The sequence below is a fragment of the Scomber japonicus genome, chromosome 24 (assembly GCF_027409825.1).
Source record: "Scomber japonicus isolate fScoJap1 chromosome 24, fScoJap1.pri, whole genome shotgun sequence".
NCBI lineage: Eukaryota > Metazoa > Chordata > Actinopteri > Scombriformes > Scombridae > Scomber > Scomber japonicus.
Window position 1 is genome coordinate 10,858,278 of NC_070601.1, and position 24,997 is coordinate 10,883,274.

At 39.7% G+C, this 24,997-nt stretch overlaps 2 protein-coding genes across 2 annotated transcripts in view; both read right to left on the reverse strand.

Annotated features, from left to right (window-relative positions):
• Positions 1 to 5,932: 5,932 nt before the first annotated feature.
• On the reverse strand, positions 5,933 to 9,380 carry LOC128354101 (uncharacterized). Its single transcript, XM_053314352.1, has 6 exons — positions 9,029 to 9,380; positions 8,617 to 8,721; positions 8,051 to 8,181; positions 7,765 to 7,926; positions 7,273 to 7,499; positions 5,933 to 6,319 (listed from the first exon to the last, which is right to left on the reverse strand). The coding sequence occupies exons 1-6, from the start codon at positions 9,093 to 9,095 to the stop codon at positions 6,220 to 6,222; spliced, it is 792 nt and encodes a 263-aa protein (XP_053170327.1). The 5' UTR covers positions 9,096 to 9,380; the 3' UTR covers positions 5,933 to 6,219.
• A 2,676-nt stretch (positions 9,381 to 12,056) lies between these two features.
• LOC128354047 (FERM and PDZ domain-containing protein 4-like) overlaps positions 12,057 to 24,997 on the reverse strand; it is a 43,698-nt gene continuing 30,757 nt past the window's right edge. Inside the window, exons 9-17 of the mRNA XM_053314289.1 lie at positions 24,083 to 24,214; positions 22,558 to 22,677; positions 21,856 to 21,992; positions 20,621 to 20,747; positions 17,983 to 18,072; positions 17,660 to 17,842; positions 17,369 to 17,507; positions 15,850 to 16,872; positions 12,057 to 15,449 (exon numbers count right to left, since the gene is read on the reverse strand). Of these exons, the coding sequence (XP_053170264.1) occupies positions 12,061 to 15,449; positions 15,850 to 16,872; positions 17,369 to 17,507; positions 17,660 to 17,842; positions 17,983 to 18,072; positions 20,621 to 20,747; positions 21,856 to 21,992; positions 22,558 to 22,677; positions 24,083 to 24,214 (5,340 nt within the window). The 3' untranslated portion in view covers positions 12,057 to 12,060. The remainder of the gene's footprint in view (positions 15,450 to 15,849; positions 16,873 to 17,368; positions 17,508 to 17,659; positions 17,843 to 17,982; positions 18,073 to 20,620; positions 20,748 to 21,855; positions 21,993 to 22,557; positions 22,678 to 24,082; positions 24,215 to 24,997) is intronic.

The following is a 24,997-nucleotide window of genomic DNA, read 5'->3' on the forward strand; positions in this document are numbered from 1 at the left end:
CACACAATTAAAATCATTTAATAATCTACTTCCTCCAGCATGCAGAACAATAATTCTCAAGCTTGAGTCGTTTTGGTAGTGCACCGCTTAACTGTAGCATGCTCATGGATGTATGATTAGACCTTAAAATAATATTATAATACATGCAGGGTAGCAGGTGTGTAGCATGCTACCATGGATGTATGCTCTCCAGCTTAGCAAAGTTAGCCTTGTTGCAGTGGTTATCCATAATCATGTATTGTCACTGTTGTCTTCATTATTAATATATGTTGGATTATATCTGTTTTTAATCAATGTTGTGTCTCTCTGTCCTATAGTTTATTCCTTTTATTTCCTGCTGTATAGAAAATGTACTGAACCATGACTCAGAAAGAAAGGTACACACCAAACCATGAATTTTGTGTGCCTTTGCAACCCTAATCAGTGTATATTTTGGTTTCAACTAGACTCTTTTTCAGGATTTGATAGAGCTCACTTATTTCTCTTGACCTTTTGCCATAGAACAAATTACTTCGCTCTTCTGTAACTGAAAAGACCCAACTGCTCTCAACAAAAAATACTGGGCTAACTCACAGGAAATATCTCCTCTTTCATTGATTTAATTTTTCTTTTTTTGTAAATCCATGCCAAAAAGATGTTGACTCAAATAACAATAAAATAAAAAATGATAAATTGGTATAACAAAACAAAGCAAAAATAAAAAAAATAGTTAAAGTGTTCTGTTGTGCAGTTAAGTGCAGTCATTTTCAAATTTGAATTGCATACTGCAATCCCAGAAAATTATGGTTTAATGAGAAGTATGAAATCAAATCATTCTTGACTCTACAGTTACTTTATAGACTTTCCACAGCCTAACAAGATACCTTCCAACTCCAGTCTCACCCACGCTACTAATTCTAAGCAGGTTTTGAGTATGTAGTATCACACATCGCAAAAAAGTGACAAAATGTCAGAATACAGTACGTAAGTGTGTTTCTTTTTGATTTCAGAAGCCAAGATCGACCGTATATGTATTTTATGTATTGGTTTCTTGTACATTATTAGAATGTAGAATATGACTGAGGTCATCTCTCCTCCTACCCCTTTCCATCTGTACACATTCATGTACCATTAATGCATGTTACAACTTGGCATCTTCCACTTAGTTTTGAGCTTTCTTGTCCCACAGGAGACTTTTGGCTGTGGACCACCTGCTGTCCCTGTGGTCTAGCTGGATGCCTGCCGCTGCTGCTAGAATTATTAGTCATTTATGTCCCCTGCTACAGCTATTATTATTAGTTATATTTATATTAGCATTGGTGTTGTTGTTGCTCTATGTCTCTATGTCTTCTCGCAACCCAACTAGTCAAGGAAGATGGCCGCCCACCAAGAGCTTGGTTGTGCTCGAGGTCTCTTCCGTTATAGGGGAATTGTGCTTGCTCATGGGGGAAAGTTGGGTCTCTGTGTATTAAAGAGTAAGAGTACAGTGCTCTATGTGAAATGTGCTGTGAGATAACTTCTGTTGTAATTTGGTGCAAAAAATAAGCCTGGTTTTAATATTGTCTATATATATATATGTACAGCCATGAACATCTAAATGGAATGCAGTCATGATTCATGTGGCTAATTTCACATGTGCTTGTACTATCTGGCTGATCAAAATGTCCACTGTGAGAAAGGCATATTGACTAATTCAACCCTTATGAATGTGTTCAGACTCTTTCACACTGATGTATGCAAAGAGTTTCAACTATTAATTTTTTGTTGCACTTCAAAAACCACCCTTAGTAAATTATACAGCCCTGCTGGTTTAAACCTTTTTTAGACAGCAATGAATGTTCCCCAAATCCAACTGAATACTGCAAAGGCACTGGGTGGGGATAGTTGAATGTAATACTTTTCCAAAGTGATAATTGTATTGGGAGCTACTAGGTCACAGATGGAAAGAAATTCAAGCCAAAATGTGATTACTTATAATGTGTGCAGTATATCTAAGTTGTCATTTGGGGGAATAAAATAACAGGAATAACTAGACCACAGCTCTGCTATTTTAGACCAAAGCACTGGTTATCCTAAGAAGGAGCCTACTGCTGTATAACACTATTAAACTTGAAAAAATATAAGTGTGCAAATGGCATTTCCAGCAAAGTGGCAGCAGCAGCAAGCTTTGTCCTTGCTGTTCCAAGCAGTGCCCTTGGTACCTACTAAGGTATTTTGGATTTATCATTGTCATTCTTGCTACATGGCATCAAAACATGTTTTTATTTTCTTTCAGCTGTTTGCCAAAGCTGCAGCAACATATGTTTGAATGTCAGTACAGATGTCTATGAGGAGAATTTAGCTATGTAAGACTATTCAAGTCATGTACAAACACTCACTTGTTCACTCACTCTGAGTCCCTTCCCTAACTCCTTGGGACTCCGTAGTGTTGGTTTTCTATCCTCACAGCTTGTTAATTACAGTTAATTACACTCACCTGGCATCCCAGGTGTAAATCAGCCCCTTATTAGATGGCTGAAGATGAATGAAAAGCAGCATAGCTCTGCGTCCTGAGGACCAGAATTAAAAACCACTGATGTAAAACTCACATTCTAAAGAGAGGGAATTAGTGAGCCCTATGGAACACAATCCATCTGTGATATTCAGGGCATTGTGACAGTTATTTATATAGGATGAAGTTGTGTGTAACTTATGATTTTTTTTTTTTTTTTTGGGTTAGTACAGTTCCCAAAACAACCCTACTTTGGCACATACTTCCTTAACTGTGCCTAATCCCCTTGTTCATTTCTTCAGAACACACTCAAAGTCATTTGTTGTGTTCCAATTCAGGTGCTGTCTCCATCAAAGTCCACATTTCATGACTGAAAATCGAAAAAATAACAGGCGTGTTTCTCTCACAAAACCATCCATCACACCTGAATTGGGAGGACACAATAGCTGTTTTCTTTGGAACCCTCAGTATCCTGTCATCAACTGTATGCTGGTAATGATTCATTCAAGTAGTTCTTGTCAACAAATGTGAAGTTACTATGTGACCAAATATTTACAAGTTACATGGGATTATATGGCCACTCATCAGGGTTAGGGAAAGACCATGGTTTTGGTTGAAATAAGTACCTAGTTAAAGAACTATCATGGTTTGGGTTAAAAGAAACCAGAGTTGACTGTCGATTGGTTTTGGGAAAACAGTCTCCCTTGTCAAAGTCCAATATTATTAATTATATCGCCACTATAGGGCTTTGTCAATACAATCATACATTGTTTTTAGGCATTTGCTAAAATGACTTATCCAGCTTATAGACTATCAACATAACTAAAAAAGCCATGAAGTTGCAGGACAAGCATCAAATTCATAGTGTGTTGTTAGCACTGTAGATATGTTGTTCACCGTAACATAAAATTAAACTACGTCACAACTGTTATAATAAAAGTGAATGTTTCATGGAATTAAAATACTACTACTCCAATGTATCATTATACCTCTATAACATTATCAGACTTATGATTTAAAGTGTTTTTTTGAGAGGAAAGAGACACAGGTTTGGCCCACATCTGAATTCCTCCCAAGGTAATACCTTTGTAGGCCATACCCTTAATGAAGCATGTTTTAGGACATATATTTTCTTTCCCATGGGAAAGATACACATCGGCCTGCATCTCTGATGTAATATAGACATACATACTGAAAACATGGCTCAATGAATTATATTTTTTAAAGTTAGCTATTAAATGTCATCTCCAGGCATCTTAATATTTCTATATAAAGGATGAACAAAAATGCTTACGCAAGGCATCACATTAACTTCTATGGTGCTACTTGGGAGATAATGAGCAAGTCTAAGAGTGAACTATTATTATATTCTCTCCTGGGCTAACCTCTAGTGAAATAATGTATCGGGAACATAAACTACTGCTGATCTTGGATAAGCTAAATGGAGCATTGTTTGGGGTGTTTATAGTCTTGAGGTAAAATACAGAATATATTGCTCTATGAATGAGAAACAGCTACACAGAGAGGCAAGCAAACAGGGAGGTCTGCCTTTGGAGCCAGTAGCTCTCTGATCTTGGCACTGTGGTGAAGGCAACCTTGAAAAAAACATCTGAGACACAAGGGAGCTGTAATGCATTGATATAGTTTTTTGTTTTGTTTTTTTCTTTCTTTTTTAAAATTTTTTGCAGCCATGTCATAATAAAGGCATTTTACCTACCTCAGGTACCTCAGACCTCTTTAAAGGGTCGTTTCTTCTCCAGCACAAATATTAGTAAGCTACACTGTTGACTACAAAACACTCATCTTTGTGCATTTAATTATTTGTTTCTGATTTTGCTGAGGACCTCTAGATACACTCTAAAACAGCTCTGGGAATCCCCTAGATCCCACTTTAAAAAACATTTGCTTGAAGGACTAATCCCAGGTGAGAACCAGGCTGTACCTTTTCAGTTTATATGGAATAGCATCAAATTCCACTACTCAACATATTTCAACATTGTCATCATTACATTTCTAGGATGTTGCCATGTTGTGGCTCTAAGAGCAAGCGATGAAAGCTAATTTATTGTGATGGCTTAGACAAACACTCTGTGGTATTATCCCATTTTTTTTCTGTAATGAGAGGCAACAAAAGATAGAATGAGACAGTTAGAAACAACAGAGACTCCAGGGGGATTTGATGTAGGCCAGCATATGTGGGCTCAAGTGTGGGAGTCTGAACAACCACAAGCTCACCAATTTAATCTCCAATTTACAGGTTACAAATTCACACCATATGTCTATGTGAGTGGGTTGGCCATATTTACATATATTGAGTTGCCATAGGCTGTATTAATATGTTCTGACTCCGTCCAATCCTCTGATTACAAATAATTGTATCATCCTGATTTTTAAAAGTATTGTGTGCAAAAATCACAGCCAAATACTATCAGAGGATATCCAACTCCCCAAAGGATAATAAAGACACTATATATGCCCCATGTGAGTACAAAAAGTAATATTAGCACATTTTATTTAATCCTGACAGATAAATTGCACTGCAGGAAGTCAATTTGTCAGCCAACAGGCTATCACCCTATCAGCTTCCCATTCATTATCTTGAACCCTAAATAGCATTTATTTTTTTTTAATATTCACTCTACATAGTGCCATGGCAACAGCTGTTTCTCCAGTGGAGACACTGACACTTGCTGACGAGGAAAGGTGCAACATGGGCTCCACCTAGTGGCATACAAAGGGCATAGCTTGGACTGCAATGGAACATCTAAGTAACAGCAACCTCTAATCTGAATACTTTGCAAACTCCAGTTTGACCAGTCAACACTCAGCCTACAAATCATCTTCACACACAAGCTGGACTAATTACAAACAGTCATGTAAATTCTTCTTATTCTTATCTTGAACTACAAGAGAGTAAGAGCAACATATTAATATATTAAATGAAGAATTCATACAACTGTGCATGAAGGGAAGTTGCAAAGGTGATGTCTGTAAATGCTGTAGAGATGTAATGGATTTTCAGATCCTTTTTGGTGCATTACATGGGGCGAGGACAACAAAAACAGTTTGATATCAATGACTGGAATGAGATCAATACATTGAGGCCAAAAAACACAATATGAACATGCCACTCTGCAGTACAAAGTAACTTTATTTAAATTAAATGTCTATTTCATCAAAAATGTTTCAAGTTTTCAGGACAAACAGTGCAATCAGTGACAGACAATAATCTATAAACAAGACACACATACAATATAACAGTCAGACAGCAAAGGCCAGTTTCAAGTATTGTGAAAAATACAGACACACAAAAAAAATTATATATAATAATCAATGCAAAGATTCTAAAAAATATATACAAATTTATTATTTTGCTAACACCACCAACATAACCCACCATTTCTCTGGATGTGAATGAAGCACATGCATTTGTAACAGACTGTTACTGCAGGTAACGTGTGAGCACAGTTACATTAACCAGTCAGGGATACACCAAACAAACATGTTACAATCCTTGTAACAAAACATTTGCCAGTTGATGTAATAATGCAATGTGATTAAGAGGTTTTATTGCATTTTTTACATTACCCTTTGGAAAAATACTGTAGTGGTTTTTCAAACACTTAAACACTACTATGTAAAATATTTTTTGGCCCTCAACCACACACAGATCCTTAAGCTCATCTAAACGAGCCACAAAGCACCATTCTCAGCGAGGCTGTAGACAGATGGTTTGAGTGTTTCCCTTATTACTTTGTGTCCATGGATTCATCAGCACATCCCATAATCCTCTGCAATTCCTGAATACAAGGCACAATTGACTGGCTGTGCAACTGAGCCATTTTCAACCTGGAGACAGACAAAGAGTGATCAGTTAGTTTTATCAAGAAACACTGAGTTAACTACTTGCAACATTAATTATACTGTCACTAGCAATGCACCATTTGTGTTATCTGGGAGTGATGAACTGATTAACAAAAGCTGTCACCACAAACACCGGGCATCAGTAAGATTATAATGACAAATACATATGATGGAATGGCTTCAATGATAGCTCATTAAAATGCAAGGTTATTTGAACCAGTAGAATAAAAATATGTAGGTAAAACATTTACTACAACTATTTTAGCAACTAAGCCACCATTTGAGGCGGTACTCCAGTTCTGATCTTAACTAGCTGCTAAAATAATGAAAATGGCTGATAAGCATTATAAAACCGATTTTATATATCCCAAATGTTACTATTAGCAAGGCAAAGTCAGCCAGACAATTAACTTAAGTACCGGTGGCCCAACCAAGTCTTCAAAGGATAGTGAACTTACATTCGACAGATGGCAGGCCAGGACTCCAGTAGGATGCCCATGCTGCACTGCTTCAGCTGGATATTTAAGCCGACAAGTGGTTGCCAACATGTCAGTAAAGAGAGCGTGGTAACCAATATTAAATTTGGATGTATCACAACTTCAGGAACTTTGAGAGCTTCCTTGCCCTAGATAGTGGTGAAAAATGCTTAACACGGCTTTAAGATATTTTCAAGTAGAGCATTAAGTGATGAATTTGTGTACAAAAACACCAAATACCTGGTTCACTCTGGCCTTTCAGTATGCATAAAGTCAAACAGTGCATTAAATTACATGATGCACTTATATGACTGACAAACTTTGAATGACCTGAACATGATATTATGCTTACAAGAGCAATAACAGATTAAGGTATTTACATTATATTAGCTTGGATATATAATTAGTGTGCACAATGACACACCACCTGTATGTCCATGTCTTCAAAAACAAAGGTCTTACCTTCTAAGCAGTTCTCGTCCTCTGTTTGGTTCAGGGCAGTAGTGCTGGAGAGCAGTGAGGCTGTGAGATGCCAAAATGCTGTAACACTGTTCTCGGACAGCATTATGGTTTGTTGTATCCCACTGTGGTAACTCGCTGGTGTAGCGCCATGCTATCAGTGTGTGCTCCAACACAGCATCCCACTCTTTGTTCCTCAGAAGAACTTGGCCCCACTCCTGACAAGAAACCTGAGGGGGAGGATAAAGAGGTGATGACACTGTAAAACATTCAGCTAACAGAGGCACAAAGAGGTGTCCTATAGAGCAGCATCAAATATAACTTAAAAAAAAATAATAATATTTTTTTTAAAGAAAAGAACGGTCAATTAGAAAGGAGTGTGTACTCTGAAAGCAAACTATCCTGTTTCAAATAAAATAAACCACTAAAGTGCTTTCCTGCAAATGACAATTGAACATAATTTATTCAAACACGTTAACCACCACTGGTACTCACTTTGAATGCCACCAGATGAGGATATGCTTTTCTGTAGCAGTGTGCGTCCCTGTTGGAACCAAACCGTGAATACGGTATGGACCTGTAAACATTTGCCTTCTTCAGTTGCAAGTCGTCCTGTAGATACTTCAGGTCGGAGGCCAGGATCCTGGGCTCTTGGCTCTGGGTTACAATGGAACACATCATGTTAGAGGTTACATTGTATGTCATGTATACTTAACACCTTCACCACAAAAACCCTCGGGTGAGGGACATCTCATGTTATGAATATGATCAGGATAAATACCTGTTCGACTAAGATGAGGGATCTGATTAGCTGTACAAGTTGCTGTTTGGACAGTGGGGTGTGGTGCTCATCCATCTTCTCACACTGCTCCTCTATCCTCCCACTCCACATCCCATCAAGGGACAGGTCCACTGCCAAACAAATGGATATGATTAGGACAATAAAAAATAAAATAAAATAAAAAAAAACAGTAAAGAAGAGCAAAGAAAAAAACAATAATCTCTGGGAGTGTTGCATTTACAAATAACAGGTCTTGCCAAGAGTTGGTAAAAAGTTGCAGTTACCTCAGAAATATATTTTAGAAATAGTAGTAATATTGGTAATAGTACCACTCAGATTAATTTACTTTCATTAATGCAGTCTGTCAGGTGCCTAACATTGAATGCCAGAGGAAAATGGAGGGCCAAGACACACCACACTGAAAGCCACCACTCCGTAATCTTACCATTTTCACTCTTGTGCAAACATTTTTGCACATTGGTTCCTATCAGGTCTGCTTAACAAACCGGTTATACATCTGTATAGGTTGAGCAGGCTGACTAACTATAGTGAGTATAGGTACTTACAAGACTGCACACGCCTGGTGCTTGAAGTAGTGTTTCTCCCTCTTGGAAGTGGAGATGGAGCCAAACGGCCACTTAGGATTTCAAGATAGGACCTCCTCATCCGAGCTGTAGGAAACAAGAAAAATGGCAATTAAAAATTAAATAACATGTCACTGGCTTGTATTTACTACAACATTGCTTGTTCCAAGCAGCCCAAGGGTACGCTCTTGCCACCCACTGAGAAATGCATTTTCACTTAAAATGTACACCACTGTATCTTTGGAAAATTGGCGCAGTTGCTCACTGTCAACAATATCTCTCACCGACTGTTAACTGGTCCCATAAGACTGCTGTTAGCACGATAGCAAGTGGCGCCTATTTTACAAAGAAAGTAAGCAATTCCTGCAGCCTCATTGACATGTTTCACACTTACCTGCAATTTTGGGCTGTGGAGCTGGTATCTCAACCAAGGCACGTCGAGGCTGACACACAGCTGCCATTGTGACTAAGCTAATTGGTAAAAGTTATGGCGCTAACTACTTGCTAACGACGCTACTGTTAGCTGAACTTTAAACCCCTCCGGCTGCCCGACGCTGCGACAAAAAACTCCTCCACGGTAGTAGTGAACTCGGCAGTCAGCAGGTTATCTTCAAAACTAACAATGCTATTTTCGAGCTCGTTTATATCCAATGCAAAAACAAACTTGCTTGAAATAAAGTTAATAACACAGCAAAAACGCTCTTGTTGACCCTGCTGAGATGGAGGTATGGAGAGAAACTTTTTGTCTACACAATGCTTTATGATGAGGCGCGCGACACGAGTTGCCGCGCGGGCGTGTCTTGCCTGTATAGATCCACCTGATTGGTTTACGTCAGTGCGCGCGTTGAAACAGGCGCCCAATATGCAAACGAGGGGGGTAGTGGTCTTTGTGAGGAGCAGGCAGGGGTGTATGAAGAGGTCAGAGAAACACTGTCGTCTTTGGCCCACATACAAAACAACTGTGGAGTAAATTGTCACGAATTATTGCTGATCACATAGCTTTGTTTCTTTATTACTTTTTGAGTCACTGGATTACATTCACAAATACCAATTCTAAAAGGCCAAGCTTTTTCTGAGCTGACTGTCCATATCAAATATTATATTTATTCAATATATGTCATATACAAACAAAGAAAATGCTGTAAGCTTTACACAATACATTACAACCTTTATTCCTCCTGTCATGTTTGTGATTGCACACTCAAATTGTGTACAAAGTGCTGTAAACCTTTTCAATAAAGCTTTAAAAAAAAAAGGCAACCGCTCTGCGACCCCTAATCTCGGCTCCTCCCTATTTCCCCTTCTACTATCACAACCTCCATGCTGCACCAGCACCACCCTATGTGGTGCTGTATATTTTATATTTCTGTATGTTAAAAGAATCCATAAGAAAAACACATGCAAGTCATAGTGGAATGGTACAAGTGATTTGAAGTAGTTCACTTTGAAAAATTATGCATTGTCCTACTGTATACTTGGTTTTTAGTTAATTTAACTTGCTAGTGTCAGTAATTTTAATAGGGTAGAACTGCAGCTGCTGTTAAAACCTAAATTAAAGCAAAATCATAAAGATGTTATAAATGACATGTTTTTAGTTGTTTGTTCCTTGCAGCTCAGCTGCTGCACCCCACTTGCTTTAAATGGAAGTAGATCAACTGTGACATTAATTTTGAGCACATATCCACATTGATCAAAAGTTGTGAATGGTGTTAATGCAATTAAATATTATGTCCATTGTATCTTCTGAAAACCAAAACATAGACAGAAGTATAGGCCATAAGGAGACTTGGCATCTCAAAGACTATCATATGCAGTCCTCCAGGGGTCATGGACCTTTAAACTAGTCAGAAGTACTATAAATGGAGATCTTGAAGCATCATATGTACTGTGTGTGTATCCTATACGTAGTATGTCATTTCAAAAAATCTGACACTAGATATAAATATGACAATAAAGAAATTGTTCAAATATATGTGCTTGTTGCATTCTATTTGAAAAACAGATGGCAGATGATGGCAATCCCAATGTGTTATATGTTTTAATATGTACAGCCTGATAACTAAGAATGCAATGTTATATAGCATAACACATTTATATGAGAACTTTGTAATCATATGTTAATCTTGTAAAGCATTGTGCATTGCAAAGTACTTTCAAAATGCATCATTGCTGGGTGTATGAGTGCACCTGGAATAATGTTCAGAAAACACCTGTATAGACTGTGTACAGTGAAGGATTCAAACCAAAATACACATGGAAAGAGACAAAACATATCTGTAAAATGTTTTTTTTAATAGGTTTGTGGATTATCGAAAAAAAAGGGAATTTAATTTCTTGTCAAGAAACATAACTGCATTTTGATACATAGTGTGGAATAATAAATAATTTCAAGCACATAAAGTATTCCAAAACAGATGATAATAAAACACAAAACATAGTAAAATAATGAGATATAATTTATACAATGGTCAGTCTGAAATACTCCTTCATAAATTCAAATGATTCCTAATTGTTTTTAATATATAATTATAATAGTATTATATATGTGTTTTTTGGGGGATTCTTTTGGTGGGGAAACTTTATCATATATTATGCTTATGAATATTATCTGAAAAAAAACTATGTGGTAAGATATTAAGCAGTGGTAAATGCAGTGCAATTTAAGTGTCCCTGTATGTTCAACATTTCAAACAAATGTCCCCTAACCTTAACCCTCATCTCACAAGTAAACTGCACTGTAATGCAACAGGGTTGAAATCAGCTTACTTTTACAGTCATTCAGAAATACAATTTAATATTTAGCATGTGAATACAATGATAACAACAATTTATTTCCTGGACTGAAAGTGACACATGTTTGTTACATTTCTACAGTTTAATTATTATAGCAACAATTATAAATATCTGTAGTAAAACTGCACTTTATGAACTGATTGAAAGTGAATTCACTCCAGCCCTGTGCAATATCAGAGCAAATTAAGCTGTATACTCCATGGCTTCTTGAAACTGCTACATCAAATAAATAATACTGTATTTATGTACAATATATACATTTTTTTAAATAAGTTACATAATGCACAGGTAAAAGGATATATATTAGATATACAGTATATCATATTACAAAGGTCTATGACAGTATGGCTTTGTAAATAAACGTTACAATAACGTCATCAGAAAAAGCGAGTGAAGTCAGCGAGGACTTCTTTTTAGCATCTTACTCATCTCTTTTCAGTGTGAGTGTAATGTCAATTTGATGTTAAGTCTAACTGCAACAACTCTTACGCTTTAGTGATTTTGATATGGAGATTGTCTAGACCTTATATGAAAAATATATGACTCTTCCAGCAGCCTCAAAAATAACAAGATGCTTAAAGACAGACTTCTACTGATTGCGTAGGCCACACTAGAAAGCAAAAGGAGCAGCCTCTACTTGCTAAGCAGTGTTTTAAGGGAGCGGGTGAGTGCGTTAGCAATGGCCGACATGGTACTGGAGTGGCGGACCAGGGCTTTCACGCTGTGCTCCCCTGGTGCTCCCACGGTGGCAGCCTCAGCCGCTTTGAGTAAACAGATATAGTTCATGACGACCTCGTCAACCTTCGCCACAACCTCTCTCTGCTGGTGTGAGGATGAGGGACCAAGCCCCTTAACCAGACACATGCAAGCTTCACACAGACAGCATAGCACCTGGAAGCTGCAAGTTACAGCCATAAGCATCTCTTCAGGACTGCTGTGCGCCTGTGGCATCCTCCGGCATGCCCGACCTAATTCTTTTGACTCAACAGAAAGGAGCTGCTTGTACTGGGATACATCCTGGATAGGCATCTGAGCTCCACGATCGCAGCGACCTACACTGGATCTCACCAGCGCGATGAGCTCACTGGCATCACGGCGGACATCTATGAACCCGGACGGGAAGCCATACATGCGGTCCTTGAGTGCGTTGATTCGGGCCAATCGGTCGCTAAAGCTCATGTTATTCAGGACCTCACCATATAGCTGTTCTCCAGCAGCATCCACTGCTGAGCCACAGGGGAAAACAGCTGATGCAGCAGTACCGTCATTAGCAATATCATTCCCACCACGGCTTCTTCTGGGCCTCTCCCACTCAATCTCATCCTCTTCGCCTTCACACTTACGCTTAAAGAAACAGTAGCTAAAAGGCCCGTTGCATCTCCAGGGACTGGTATCCAGTTTTTGAGAGCCCTTCATGTGTTTAGTGTCTTTTTGCAAAGGAAATGCCACAGATGCCCTTCTACTGTCTACCCTACCACCTGTAGACCAGCACGTGGTGTGGGAAGATACAGAGCCTTGGGAGTAGCTCTTGGAGAGCCGCTTCCTTGTTGGCCTCCGCTGGACTTTGGTCTCACCTTGCTGGGGCACAGATGGTGACAAGGGCTGCTGGCTCCGGCTTCGGGTGGGCTTATCAAACAGAACTTCCACACTACCAGAACCGGCAGTCACATTGCTAGTGCTGCGCTTGAGCTCCCGGCCCCTTTGCAGACTATTGCTGAAGGGATCTGTCTGTGGAAAGGTCGGGGCTACAGCATGAATGTGGTTCTGATTATGCCGGGACTGGATGGAATGGATGGAATCCAGCAGGCATCCTGAGTTGCTGGAGCTAGTGTTACCTTGCATGGGTAACGACAGAGGAGGAGGAGGAGGTGGGGGAGGCGGTGGAGGAGGTGGAGATTGTAGGTTGGGAGTTGGAGATGTAATGCAAGCTCTACTGCTAGTAGATGCCTGCCTTACAAAAGCTGAGGGGTGGTCTCCCCGTCCTAGTGAGATGGTGTTCAGGTCTGCCCGTTGACAACTTACACTAGGTGCAGCAGAGAAACAAAGAGAATCATTAGGATGACGATGAGGGGACTGGCGAACTGCTTGCTTTGCCCTTTGGTCTGATTTGTACCACTCGTCTGTGCTGCCACTAGGTTGACTTCTTGACCGAGGTGGAGGACGGTTAGCCGTACCTCCACCCTCACAGTTTACAACTGTGATGAATCCCCCATCATGGCTAATGCAGCCATCTCTCTTATACAGTGACAGGAAGTGTTCTGGGTCCATACCACTCCTCTCTAGCTCACTTTCCAGGCCAGAAAAGGAGCTCCTCCTCTCAGCATTAACTGGCCTCACATCTAGACAGTCATTTGGTCTCTGAGCATGCATATCAGGACTTCTCTTGAGTTTGGCAGGAAGTGTCGCAGAATGGTATGACCGTAGATTCTTATTCGCCAGCTGCATGGTGGCTGAATTAGGATTTGCTAAATTTGGGCTGAGGAATGGTGATGATATGGAGGAGGGCATACATGGGCAGCGACCAATGGTGTTTCCCCTATTCTTAACCATTTCAACAAGCTGTGGGTTGCTTGTAATATAGCGTCTATTGTCCTTTTTCACTGCCCCTCCCATACCTGCACTGTGCAGCTTCCCTCCCTGATGCATCTGGCTGACTGTTAGATAGTTAATCAGTTGTCTGTAGGCCTCACTGCCTTCTTTCTGATTCAGCCCCTTAAGACAGGCCTGTTGTTTAGCGTGCAGATCATTGTAGGGCCTCTTGCTTCCAGTACCTGTGCTCTCTTTATGCTTAGATGGTGTGGCTGAGGAGGGACGGGCTGGTTCAGACCCAGCAGCAGGAGGGTGAATGTTGGGTAACATTTTCCGAAGGAGGGCAGGGTCTGCATGAGGGTGAAGGTCTTTTCCCTGAGTGCCCTGGCCAGGGTTGCTGTGGGGAATTCCTGGTTTGTTATCTTCATAGTTTAGCACCCTGAGTAGAGAGGAGGAGGAACTAGAAAGTGGGTGCCTTTGCATATGGTGGTGTTTTGATTCATTCACGCCAGGGCCAAGCGGTGAGTCAGTTGGGGTGGCACAGGCACTGCTGTTTGTGCTGCCACCAGCATCCAGGGATGAGCACAAAGATCCCTGTAGTGAATTGTGGGCATCTCCTTGCAAATTTGAAATCCTTTTCGCTAGATGGTATTCACACAACCGTGCAACACTCTGCTGTCTCGAGATTGGCTGATGGTCATTTTGTACGTCTGATCCATGGTCACAACCCCCTGATTTAGATTTTTTGGTCGGGGACAGCAATGATGCTACAACCAGATGTTCATCTTGTTCAACAGCCGAGGCTCCATTATCTGTACCACACTCCCCCAAGTTAACAACGTCTAACAGGCGATCAGAGGTGGAGGAAGCAGGGCGGGGAATTCTGAGATGGTCACGGGGGAGGCTGTTCACTCCAAGGCCCTCGGCTACAGAATTTTCTGCCAAAAAAGAATTATGTCTTCTTTGACTTCCCCCTCGCTCACAGAATGAAGTGCGCTGGCTTAAGTCAAGATGGCTGCTGCTGCTGCCACCGCTCTCACCTCGATGCCCGTCCCTTGTGCTGAACGTATTATATTTCCCGCTAGAGTCTGCAGACTTTTTGTGATGCTTGCCTCCTGGTGTGGTGGAACTTGGGCGCTGGAGAGTGGAGGAAAGATGAGTTTGGGACCTCACCTCCAAGCTCTCTTGCACTGATGATGCTGTTTCCAATAGGGGGCTCTGTCTCGGGGGAACTGCTGGAGGCTGAAGGTGGCGTGTTGGACTACGAGGTTTCTTCTGTATCGTTCCCGCTGTATTGGGTGATACAGGGAATTCTGTTTTCTCCTCAAGTAAAGGTTGGTATCCTTCTCTTGTGGCCACCAGAAGACGCATGTGACTCTCACTGAGCCTGTGAGTAGCAGCCAGTTCAGAAATCTCAGTCATCTCTGAGGAGTTGGTCTCATTGCCAGAATCTGAGGAAGACTCTGGACTAAAGCCTCGAGATGTGTAAACACCTAGAAGATAAGAAGTTAAATATGGGTCATTACACTAAAAGATAATTGCCTTTAAATGTGTACAGTTTTAAACATTGCACAGAGCAATGACCACATATAATCAAAGGGGTAAATTGTTCAAATGTGTGTTTTTTTGTTCAGGTGTTATGGATGTGTTTTGATAGTTTACTAACTTAGGGGGCAAGAGGTTACAGAGAATTAAAGCTAAATTGTAAAGAAACATAACAAAAAGAGCATAGGTTTGTTGATAAAATGAACACAAATGAAATGATGTGGTGGTCTAAATGATATTAAATTAGAGAATCAAACACCATAGACTGTGACACAGGATTTATTTGTGGGTAAAAATGGCAGAAAGTACATTAATGATGGTAATAAAACATTACTGTATTCAACAGACCTGGATTGTTACTGTTGGGTGGTGGAGGGGGAGGCCTCTGTTCAGAGACAGACAGAGACTCAAGTGCCTGTAGAGTGTGCATGACCGCATTATCCAGCCTTCTCTCCCCTTCCCTGCTACTTTCTCCCTCACCATGTGTCGGAATGGCATCAATTAACGATACCGGTATATCATCATTGTCGTGTGTGCTTAGTGGCCTTCCCTCAGGTGCCGCATCCTCATCTGAACTGTCCCGAAACCCTGGCGGCGGAGCTGCGATTGCAAGGTTGAGTGTCTGCAGCAGCGTGTCCTCTTCGTCATCGTCGACGCTGTCATCCCCCTCGGGAGGGGGAAGTGATGTTAGATCAATGATGTCATCAGTAGAACCAGAAAGTGTGAGGAATGTAGCTTTGCCAGCTGCCGTGGCTAACCCTACTCCTTGGTTACCACAGTTCTCATCCCCACCTCCTCTGTCATCACCCACTGGTGTCCCCCCAGTGGAGTCTTCTTCGCAGGAAGCATCGTCATCATCCTCTGCATCGTCCGTAGTGTCACGATAAAACAGATCTCTTAGTAGCGGCTCCTCGCCTCCTTCTTCACTTATAATGTTACTATAGACATGTGTCAGACCACTGAATTGAAATGGCACCCTGTCCTGTGGCCGAAAGTCTGTATTGTTGTGCAAGTAGACCGGTCTGTGCTCAGGTACCTCAGGGCTCTCCAGAAGTCTTTCATAACCTAAGTTCTTAGTCTTGTTCAAAGGTGGGTCTCCTCCAAAAATAAACGACACTTTAGCGCTCCGAGGCGAGTCTTGAGATTTGTGTCTGGTAGCTGGTGGAAGAGGAGGGGGCAGTGGACTTCTCCGTGTCCCAAGGTCTCTGTCAGGGTTTTGGGGTTCATGGAAGTAAGGAGAGATGCTGTTTTCTCTCTGAACATTGTCTGAATACTCAGAGTCCCTGTTATAGACCTCTCCCTGACTGTGTGATGGCTCCTCATTGTCCCCCAAAGATGTGCTGTACGGCCACTCCAGGACACGATCCTGACCTGCAGACAGCAGCAATACATTGTTTTATTATTATTTGTATTTATTTTTTTACTTATTTTATTTATTTATTGTTTTTTATATGGATTAAATCTTCTTCACTAGACTTTTGAGTCTCCTCTTTCATGACATTGGAGGTTTTATGCCACACTGTAAAAACATCATTTTTAAAGTAATATAATCTAGCCTTAAGTCCTTTCTTCCACAAAGTGTTCATCAACTTCTCAACATGTTGTTAACATTGTTCATGGAGCTTCTGCTAGGACAGAGATCATATATCTTGTCTTTTAAACATTTTCAACACAAGTGAATCAAAATTTGTAATTGTGGACATAATCTGATCTTTCACATATGCTTTGATTTTTGTAAAAAGAAAGCACAGGATCTCTAAAAATGGGGATGTATTTTCATTATGTATTTATTTATACTATATATATATATTTTTTTATCCATACTATTTTGACCACACATACATGAACACACACAAGAATAACTTACTATTGTCATCCCCTCCAGTGCTATTATAGTGGGCCATGCTGAAGATAGATCTCCTTGAGTCCACTAGGAGGCGATAGTAGCCTGCTGTTAGACAGGCGAGATTCATTGCATCACTCGACTCCATGATCAGTGTGATCGGCTGCGAGAAAAACAGATGAGGGAAGAAAGAGAGGGTGAAAGGGTGTAGAACAAGATATAAATAGATATAAATATAGACAGCAGATGCTATAATTTGTGAAGAACAAAATACTGTTTGCTGGTACTTCTGTTTGCAGTGAGAACTGAGCTCACCCTGACATCCAGAACATGCAGCTCCAGCCGGACATTGGTCTCATCCTCAGTGAGGATCTCGATGCGGTTAACATGGCTGAAGTCCGCCAACAGAGCCACTAGGTTGGTGCGGGTGTTGATGACATGACTGATGCCATAACGAGGGCCTACTAACAGCATCACTTCAGTCTGTTTCTCCCCTTGCTACAGAAAGAAGTAGTATGAATAGGACAGTTAAAAGCAATTCAAAGACCAATCAGCTATGTCAAACTTTTGTCCTAAAAGATTTTAGCAATGACAGAGAAGCAGACTTTATAAATGCTTTCCAAGAGTAATGGACTCACCAAAAGTATTGATTTGAACTCCCTCCCTCCATACAGTCTGAGTTCACTGAGGTACCTCAGGTAATGCACCTTGGCCTGCAAAGCAGTCAGCTGCACAGGGAAAAGTGAGACACATTAGTAAGCATCAATTCCAAAGTCATTTCAACCTGAAGGGATGCATTTGTCTTCTAATGTCAGGATGTAAAGCACTCTCAAACCATTTGGTTCGGGACCACTGATTTTCCATTACTGCATATCCTATATCATCTAAATCTGATCAAAATCTGCTCCACTGCATCGCTCTTTATGGCTTGCTTTTGTGGACATGTGGCTCCTTCAGTATGGGTCAATGAGCTTTTAAAAATTAAAAGCACATGGCTGATGCTTCCACTGCAATGAGTACTATATGACAATTTTCTCAGTCATTGTCAACTTGTTATTTCTTTAAAAGGTAGGTTATATATTTTCATATTTAAATAGTTTTGGGGGGTTTTGTTTCTTTTCATATTTGTAATGACTGAAGTTGTGTCACCAGACCTGATTGCTACGCTATCTAGTGTACATTGATCTCATGTTGCATTTAAATATACATTTAGGAATATATCTAGTTCACAGTGTAATCCAAAATATTTTACCTTGCCATCATAAACAAACAGCTAATGGAGTGTCTGACCTTGGTGGTTAGCTCCAGACACCTTCATGAAAAAGTAATTTGTTTTTTTTATGAAATTCATGCTCAGCCTTAACTATAGCCTTTCCATGAAACAGAATGAGCAGCCTCGTTTGATGAAGGTTGAATGATAACTTTAAGACTGTAATGAGAAAGCTGATTTGGGAGCGTCAATATTTGAATTGCATGTCAGTTCACTGATGCTGCTTGGCTGTATTTCTCCCTAATGGATAGAATGGAGATCAGCTGCCACTGTGAATACAAATCATTAGCCTGCACATCACACTGCACAGGTTTGGAGGGAACAATATGCTTCTGGTTTGACTGACATTTTATAGACATTGTATAAGTATTGGATATACAATACATTAAACCTGTGACTGCAGAACCGAAAAGCTTGGTAAACTATGTTGAGTAGATAAACTGGATGAAGCTGTATTAGATAGATATGTTGGGTGTAGAGGAATGCTAATTTGCCTGCTGGTATTTTCTGAGCAATATGTTAATTTTCAGTTGTGCTATGGACATGGCCTGCTGTGTCCAATAAACATGTACTGGGTGGGTTAAAATATAGCCCTAACATCACCCAACTCACTGTTTGTTCTGTATTTACAGGACTCACAAATACTTTGATAAGCATCTGGATGAAGATATGTTTCTGTCCAGTGCATGATAATGAACATATTTTTTTTATCCGTTTTCCAAGTTTCATTCTATCTTCTAATCCAAGCAAAGATGGTGGCCAAAATGACATATCTCCTTGCTCAAAGTGTGCAGCATGAACTGAGATGGCATCAGCTTTATTGCTACAATTAATGTTTTCTTATGTATTTAATATTTTCATACATAATATTATGTTAATATGTTGCTTCTATTTTACAAAAAGAGCCAGGAAATATATCAGTTACAGATACCTTGATTAGAAAATACCAGTCATAACTTTGGAAACATATTCAATAGTTTTAACTGTGCAATGGATGGCTTTTTTTTCTTCTTCTAAGCTTCTAGTTTTTTACTGGTTGATTGCAGGAAAATCAGATGCTTGCCTCTCTGACTCAAATGTAATGGTGACATATGGGAGTCACAACCTGGGGCCTGCACTAATACAAATGCCTCTATATATCATATATAAAGGAACAAATATCATTTATCCGTGTGGTCTATTAGGATTTTGTGAAAACTGATGGATGGCAGGTCACATTCATCAGGTATACGATGGAAAACTGAAGGAGGACATAGTTTAAATGTAATAATGCTTTTAGCCCAACTCAGAATAAACTAAAGTGCCCATATTCATCACGATGAAGGGACATGTCAGCCAGTGCAGCGGTGTGGCTAACTGATGTGTTTCCAAATATAAGCTCATAGTTCAATCATAAAGTACCTTTCACAACAGCCGGAAAAGTTCAGTGTTGTTGGCTGAATTTTAAAGCATATACTTGTTCTTTTCTTTTGCAAAAGCACTTTGAAATTGAAGAATTTGGAAGAAAGTGTGTGCTATTCACTTGTAGTTAACATAACCTGCATGACAGCTGATAAGAAATAAACCACTTAAGCAGGTTAATTCTGTTTTGGCATGCTTTGCTGCTGATTTGTTCATGTCAAAGTTAAAATGGGTGTTTGAAAATGAGCAGACCAGCTGCTTACTTAGTCAAAACTGTTTGTCAAAGAGCAAAAAAAAAAGTTCAACTGTAGTCAGATCGGTGGCCCCTGACTGAGACGTGTGTGAATATAAATATCTTATTATGCGCACAGTTTGAAAAATGAATATTGCTTGTTATTCACATTAGCATTCAAGGTCTTGCTCGACAAAGGGCCTTAGGTTGACAAGGGTGAGAACCTTTACAAGGTTGAGCATGGCAGCGATGCTATTTTAGGATATTGCATCAGAAAAGAGAGATACTGTGTTATGCGTGTGTGTGTGTGTATGTGTGTGTGTGTCAGAAGTTTATTAACAAGGGCAAAGAAAGACAAAAGTGTTCTGGTTACTTTTTTCCCTGGAGGCACGAGGTTCTGGTTGGTCTTGAGGATGTGTGTCAGAGCTTTCTTGATGTTTTTCTCCTTCATGCTGGTCAGCACGGCAGGAGGCAGGAACAGTGACAAACCCCACTCCTTTCTGTTGAGAGGAGATTTATTTCAGTATACACTCACCCATGGGAAAAAAGTACTTCCACTGGACCTTGGTGAAGTACTTGCAGTCAAAAGCTAGACTCTGGATTGCATCAACTCTCAAACAAGCTGTCAGTAACAAAACATAACTCTTTCAGAAGGAGAGCTTTCTCTGTGGAAAGTACTTCCTCAGAAGAACCTCATCCACAAAATGGTTCTTATTTGTTTCACAATCATGTGTCTTTTTTGAGAAATCAGGATGAAATCTAATATGAAATACATAATATTCATGCTCATTCCTCCATTTCTGCCCTCAAGTGTATCAACTAATACACACTCATTGTTCCGCATGATTCCAAAAGTTTAATCTTGAAATATGTAATTTTCATATTTTGTAGATTTCATTTCAGACTTGACAATGCACAGAAAATGAGAGCTCAGAAGAAAACAACAAGACTTCAATCTGTTAGATGGATAGCTGAACGACTAAATGTGAGACTGATAAGAAACTCAAAACAAAAGCCACTCCCTGGACGTGTATGGATGAAGCTGTCTTGGTAATGACACACAGGCTGACAAACTGCTTATTCATTTTGTAGCAGAGGTGCACACTGTCATCAGTGTCTGAATGGATGGGGAGCTGGTGTTTGTATCGTCAAAAAAAAAAAAAAAAGCTGTGTTTGCTTTGATGGGAGTTTAAACATGTAGGCGACACACTGCACATTTCAGGATCGGCTTGACTTCCTCTTTGTGTCATCAACTTTGACAGCTCGGCTAGATCTCGTAAATAAAAAGTGCCTTTTCAAGGGCACCTCACTCATCTGATAGTTGTGTTTTTGTACTAAATTATGAGTGACAGCAGAGAGCGGACATGAAATAATATTGGCTGTCTTAAAACACCATGACATATGACACCGTTTTCCACTTAGTTTAGGGGGCTATGATGTGATTGTTTAATGAACAAAGTTGTTAAAACGATGTCACCATCTTTTAGACCTATCTAAGAAACTTTTGGGGGGAAAAAAAGTCAGCCTATCATTTATTTATGATATATGAGCTACAGGTATTACAACAGTTCATGCTAGCAGTATCAAAAACACTACACGGGAACTTACTGGATGTATTTCAGGGAGACCTTCTGGCTCTGTCTGGTAGTCATGGTGAGGATATACATCTGCAGTGCAGCCAATCGCAGTGCAGCATCATACTTCAGCTCCGGGCCAAACCGCTCAAAGACCACGTCGTTACAACACTACAATAAAGCAGGAAGTTACAAAGTCACACAAGAATCCCAGAGTCTTTGTTTTGTTTTGCTTTGTTTGGGGGGGTTATGTGGGGGTTATGTGTGTGCCATCTCTCCATAGAGCAATCCAAGTAGCAGTGCTCTCCTGCTGAGTTGAAAAAAGTTGTTCTCAACCTTTGTGGCTTGAGATTTCTTCAAAAGTTTCCAGGACTAAAGGACTCGGAAGCACAAAATGGTGAACTCTGACAAGAAAAGATGATTAGCTTTTCTTCTCTCAGGCAATTTCACTTGACTAATTATCATAGGGATCCTATGGGAAACAAATTATTATTTGAGATAGAGGGCCGGTTTATGCAAGAGAAGTTTCATTTGAAGACTTAATTTGAAAATAAAGATTTTGTCTTGAAAAGATGCGAGTCGTTTTGTTATCATCAATTAATTCCAAACCAGATGGTCAGATCATAACCCTCTCAAAGCTGATAAACAAACTCAGTTTCATTATTTACCTGGTTGAGGAATTTATATTGTTACTGTATGTTAGTTTTACTCTGTAAAGTCGATTGCAACTCCTCACCTGTACATAGAGGTATTCAAATGCCACAGCGTCTCTCCGAAGCAGCTCCACAGGGTCCCTGGGCACAAAGCTGATTCTAAAGAAACACTTCATCTTGTCAGAGCTGGGCCTCCGAGTCACCTGGAGGTCACAGAGGGGAGAAAAGAGGGAGATAGAAAGAACAAGGAAAGAGGAGAAATGAGATAAACATATGAATGGAGAAAGATAAAGAGCTGCAACACTGGTAGCACCAGTAGAAACATACCAAGTATCACAAACAGTAGTCATGTAATATAAAGGCTATTATACTTTATATAGATAAGTTACTTATAGCAGAAAGCATGGATAGTAAACTGGGGTCAAGCAAGATGTGGCACTGTATCAGGCACACTGTAAAATTTCCAATACTATAATAAAAAAAATAATACACTGCAGTTAAAATCCTGCATTATAAATTGTACTTGATTAAACATATCAGCAAATAAAACATACTCATAGTGAAGCAGAATGGGTCTTGTCAGTGCTATTTTATTCAATATTATATTACTTGACCATAATTATTATTATTGATGCACTGGTATGTACTGTAGTAGCATTTTAATCTTGTCACTGGTCAATAGAGAAGAGATGAGATGTCCTTTTGGTACGTTTGTATGTACAATCTGTCAAATACATTCAACGCAGTTAAAAAAATTGACTTATTGTTGTTAAAATTATACTTATGTAGAGCACTTGAGTTAGTCATAAGTGATTATAGAAGCAGTTGTAGCACTAGCAGCATCTATGTTATGTTTGTAAAGAGGGCAGTAGTAGAAAATAATTGTACCCATATGAGTGTTATTCAAGTCATTTAACCTGGTTGTGTAATTCAGCAACTGTAACCCAGAAACAATAAATAAATAAATAAATAAAATGAAGTTGCTTGCGGTGGTTGTTTTACACATCTGATTCCATTTCTTATTCAAAACAAAACCACAAGACCAAAATCACCCTTTAAATATTGAACATATTTGATAAATTATTTAATGGGCAAGTGTAGAGGGGGCAAGGGAGTTTATCTTCTAGTTCAAGGGCTACCAGCCCTCTCCCATACACCTGTCACCAAGGATGACACTCTGGTGTATTACAGTATATAGTGTGTGTTTTGTCAAGTGTGTGGGAGAAGAGTGGCTCGAAAACATTCATTTGCCATTGTGTGTGCCATGTGCAGAGCTTCCCATCTGAACTGTGTGGTTACGAATATTAAAATTGTCCTCCTGTGATCCCACAACCTCATTAGAGTGTGGCGGGCACTGAGGATGAGTGTGTGTGTGTGTGTGTGGTGTTTGTGCATCTGCGTGTGTTTGTGTGTAGTAGGGTAGGTGTAATGCGAGCTGTCGCCCCTGCCATGCCAGTGCTGATAAATGACACCGAGGTCCAAATGCTACTTGAATACTGAGCAGGAAGGTACGCGTGTGTAAGGTGGTGTGAGTTTGTCGCACAAAAGAGGAGACAAAGAAAGAGAGAATAGGGTGGGAATAAATAAATGGTAGTAGCAGACTTATACCTGAGTAAGCATCTCCTGTTCATGTAGGAGAAGCAATTTGCTTCCAGAGCCTTCCGTCCTCTGCTCCAACATGAGGGAGAAATGCTCGATGCATTTGATTGACAGCTTCTCTTGCAGGGTCAGGATCACATCCTGAAGTAAACACAGAAAAAAAAATGTTTGTCTGCTGTTGCTAAATGAAATACTGTGTATGTATGCAGTTTCTTGCTGTTAGTATACACAAAATGTATGTAATTTCAAGTTTTGCACTAACAAGAAATTATGCAATATGTGCACCAGCAGACATCAGTCAAATGTCATGCCATTGCTAATTAAACTTAATTAATACAAAGCAAAGAGAACATACAGTACCAGTCAAAATTTTGGACACACTTTCTCTTTCAAGTGAATGGAAAAGTGTGTCCAAACTTTTAACTGGTACTGTATATATTTTTAAATACTTGTTTTGATTCCTTGAGCTATCTCAACATCATCTGCACATTTGGATCAGTTTTATAAAGCTGTCAATGTAGCGATATGTCATTTGCTTTCTCTTTCCTTTGCATTGTGGAACAATAGTGTACATCAAAAATACCATGTGTAGCATATACTGGTATTTAATATTAACAAAAAACATTGGATTTGTCATTTTTGACCAATCTATGGAAGAGTAGGTACCAATAACCTATGCCTTGAAGGGTCAAGAAGTTCATAATATTTTGAATCAATATTAGACTAAATGCTGTGTTAAGATGACATTTTATTAGCGTGAAGCTGAGAAAAGTTAAACTACCGCAGTTGATTGCAATTATAAGAACCAACAAGTCAAAAAAAGGACTGAATTTGATGGTCTATATGTGTGTGTGTGTGTGTGTGTGTGTGTGTGTGTGTATCAAGACATATAAATGTGTACTCTAAATTAATTTCACTGTCTGT

Coding starts and splice junctions, on each gene's coding strand:
- LOC128354101 (XM_053314352.1), bottom strand. CDS start 9,095: ATGGCAGCTGTGTGTCAGCCTCGACGTGCCTTGGTTGAGATACCAGCT. Junction 8,182..8,616: donor CACCAGGCGTGTGCAGTCTT/GTAAGTACCTAT, acceptor TTTGTTTGGCAG/TGGACCTGTCCCTTGATGGG. Junction 7,500..7,764: donor CTCATCTGGTGGCATTCAAA/GTGAGTACCAGT, acceptor CCTCCCCCTCAG/GTTTCTTGTCAGGAGTGGGG.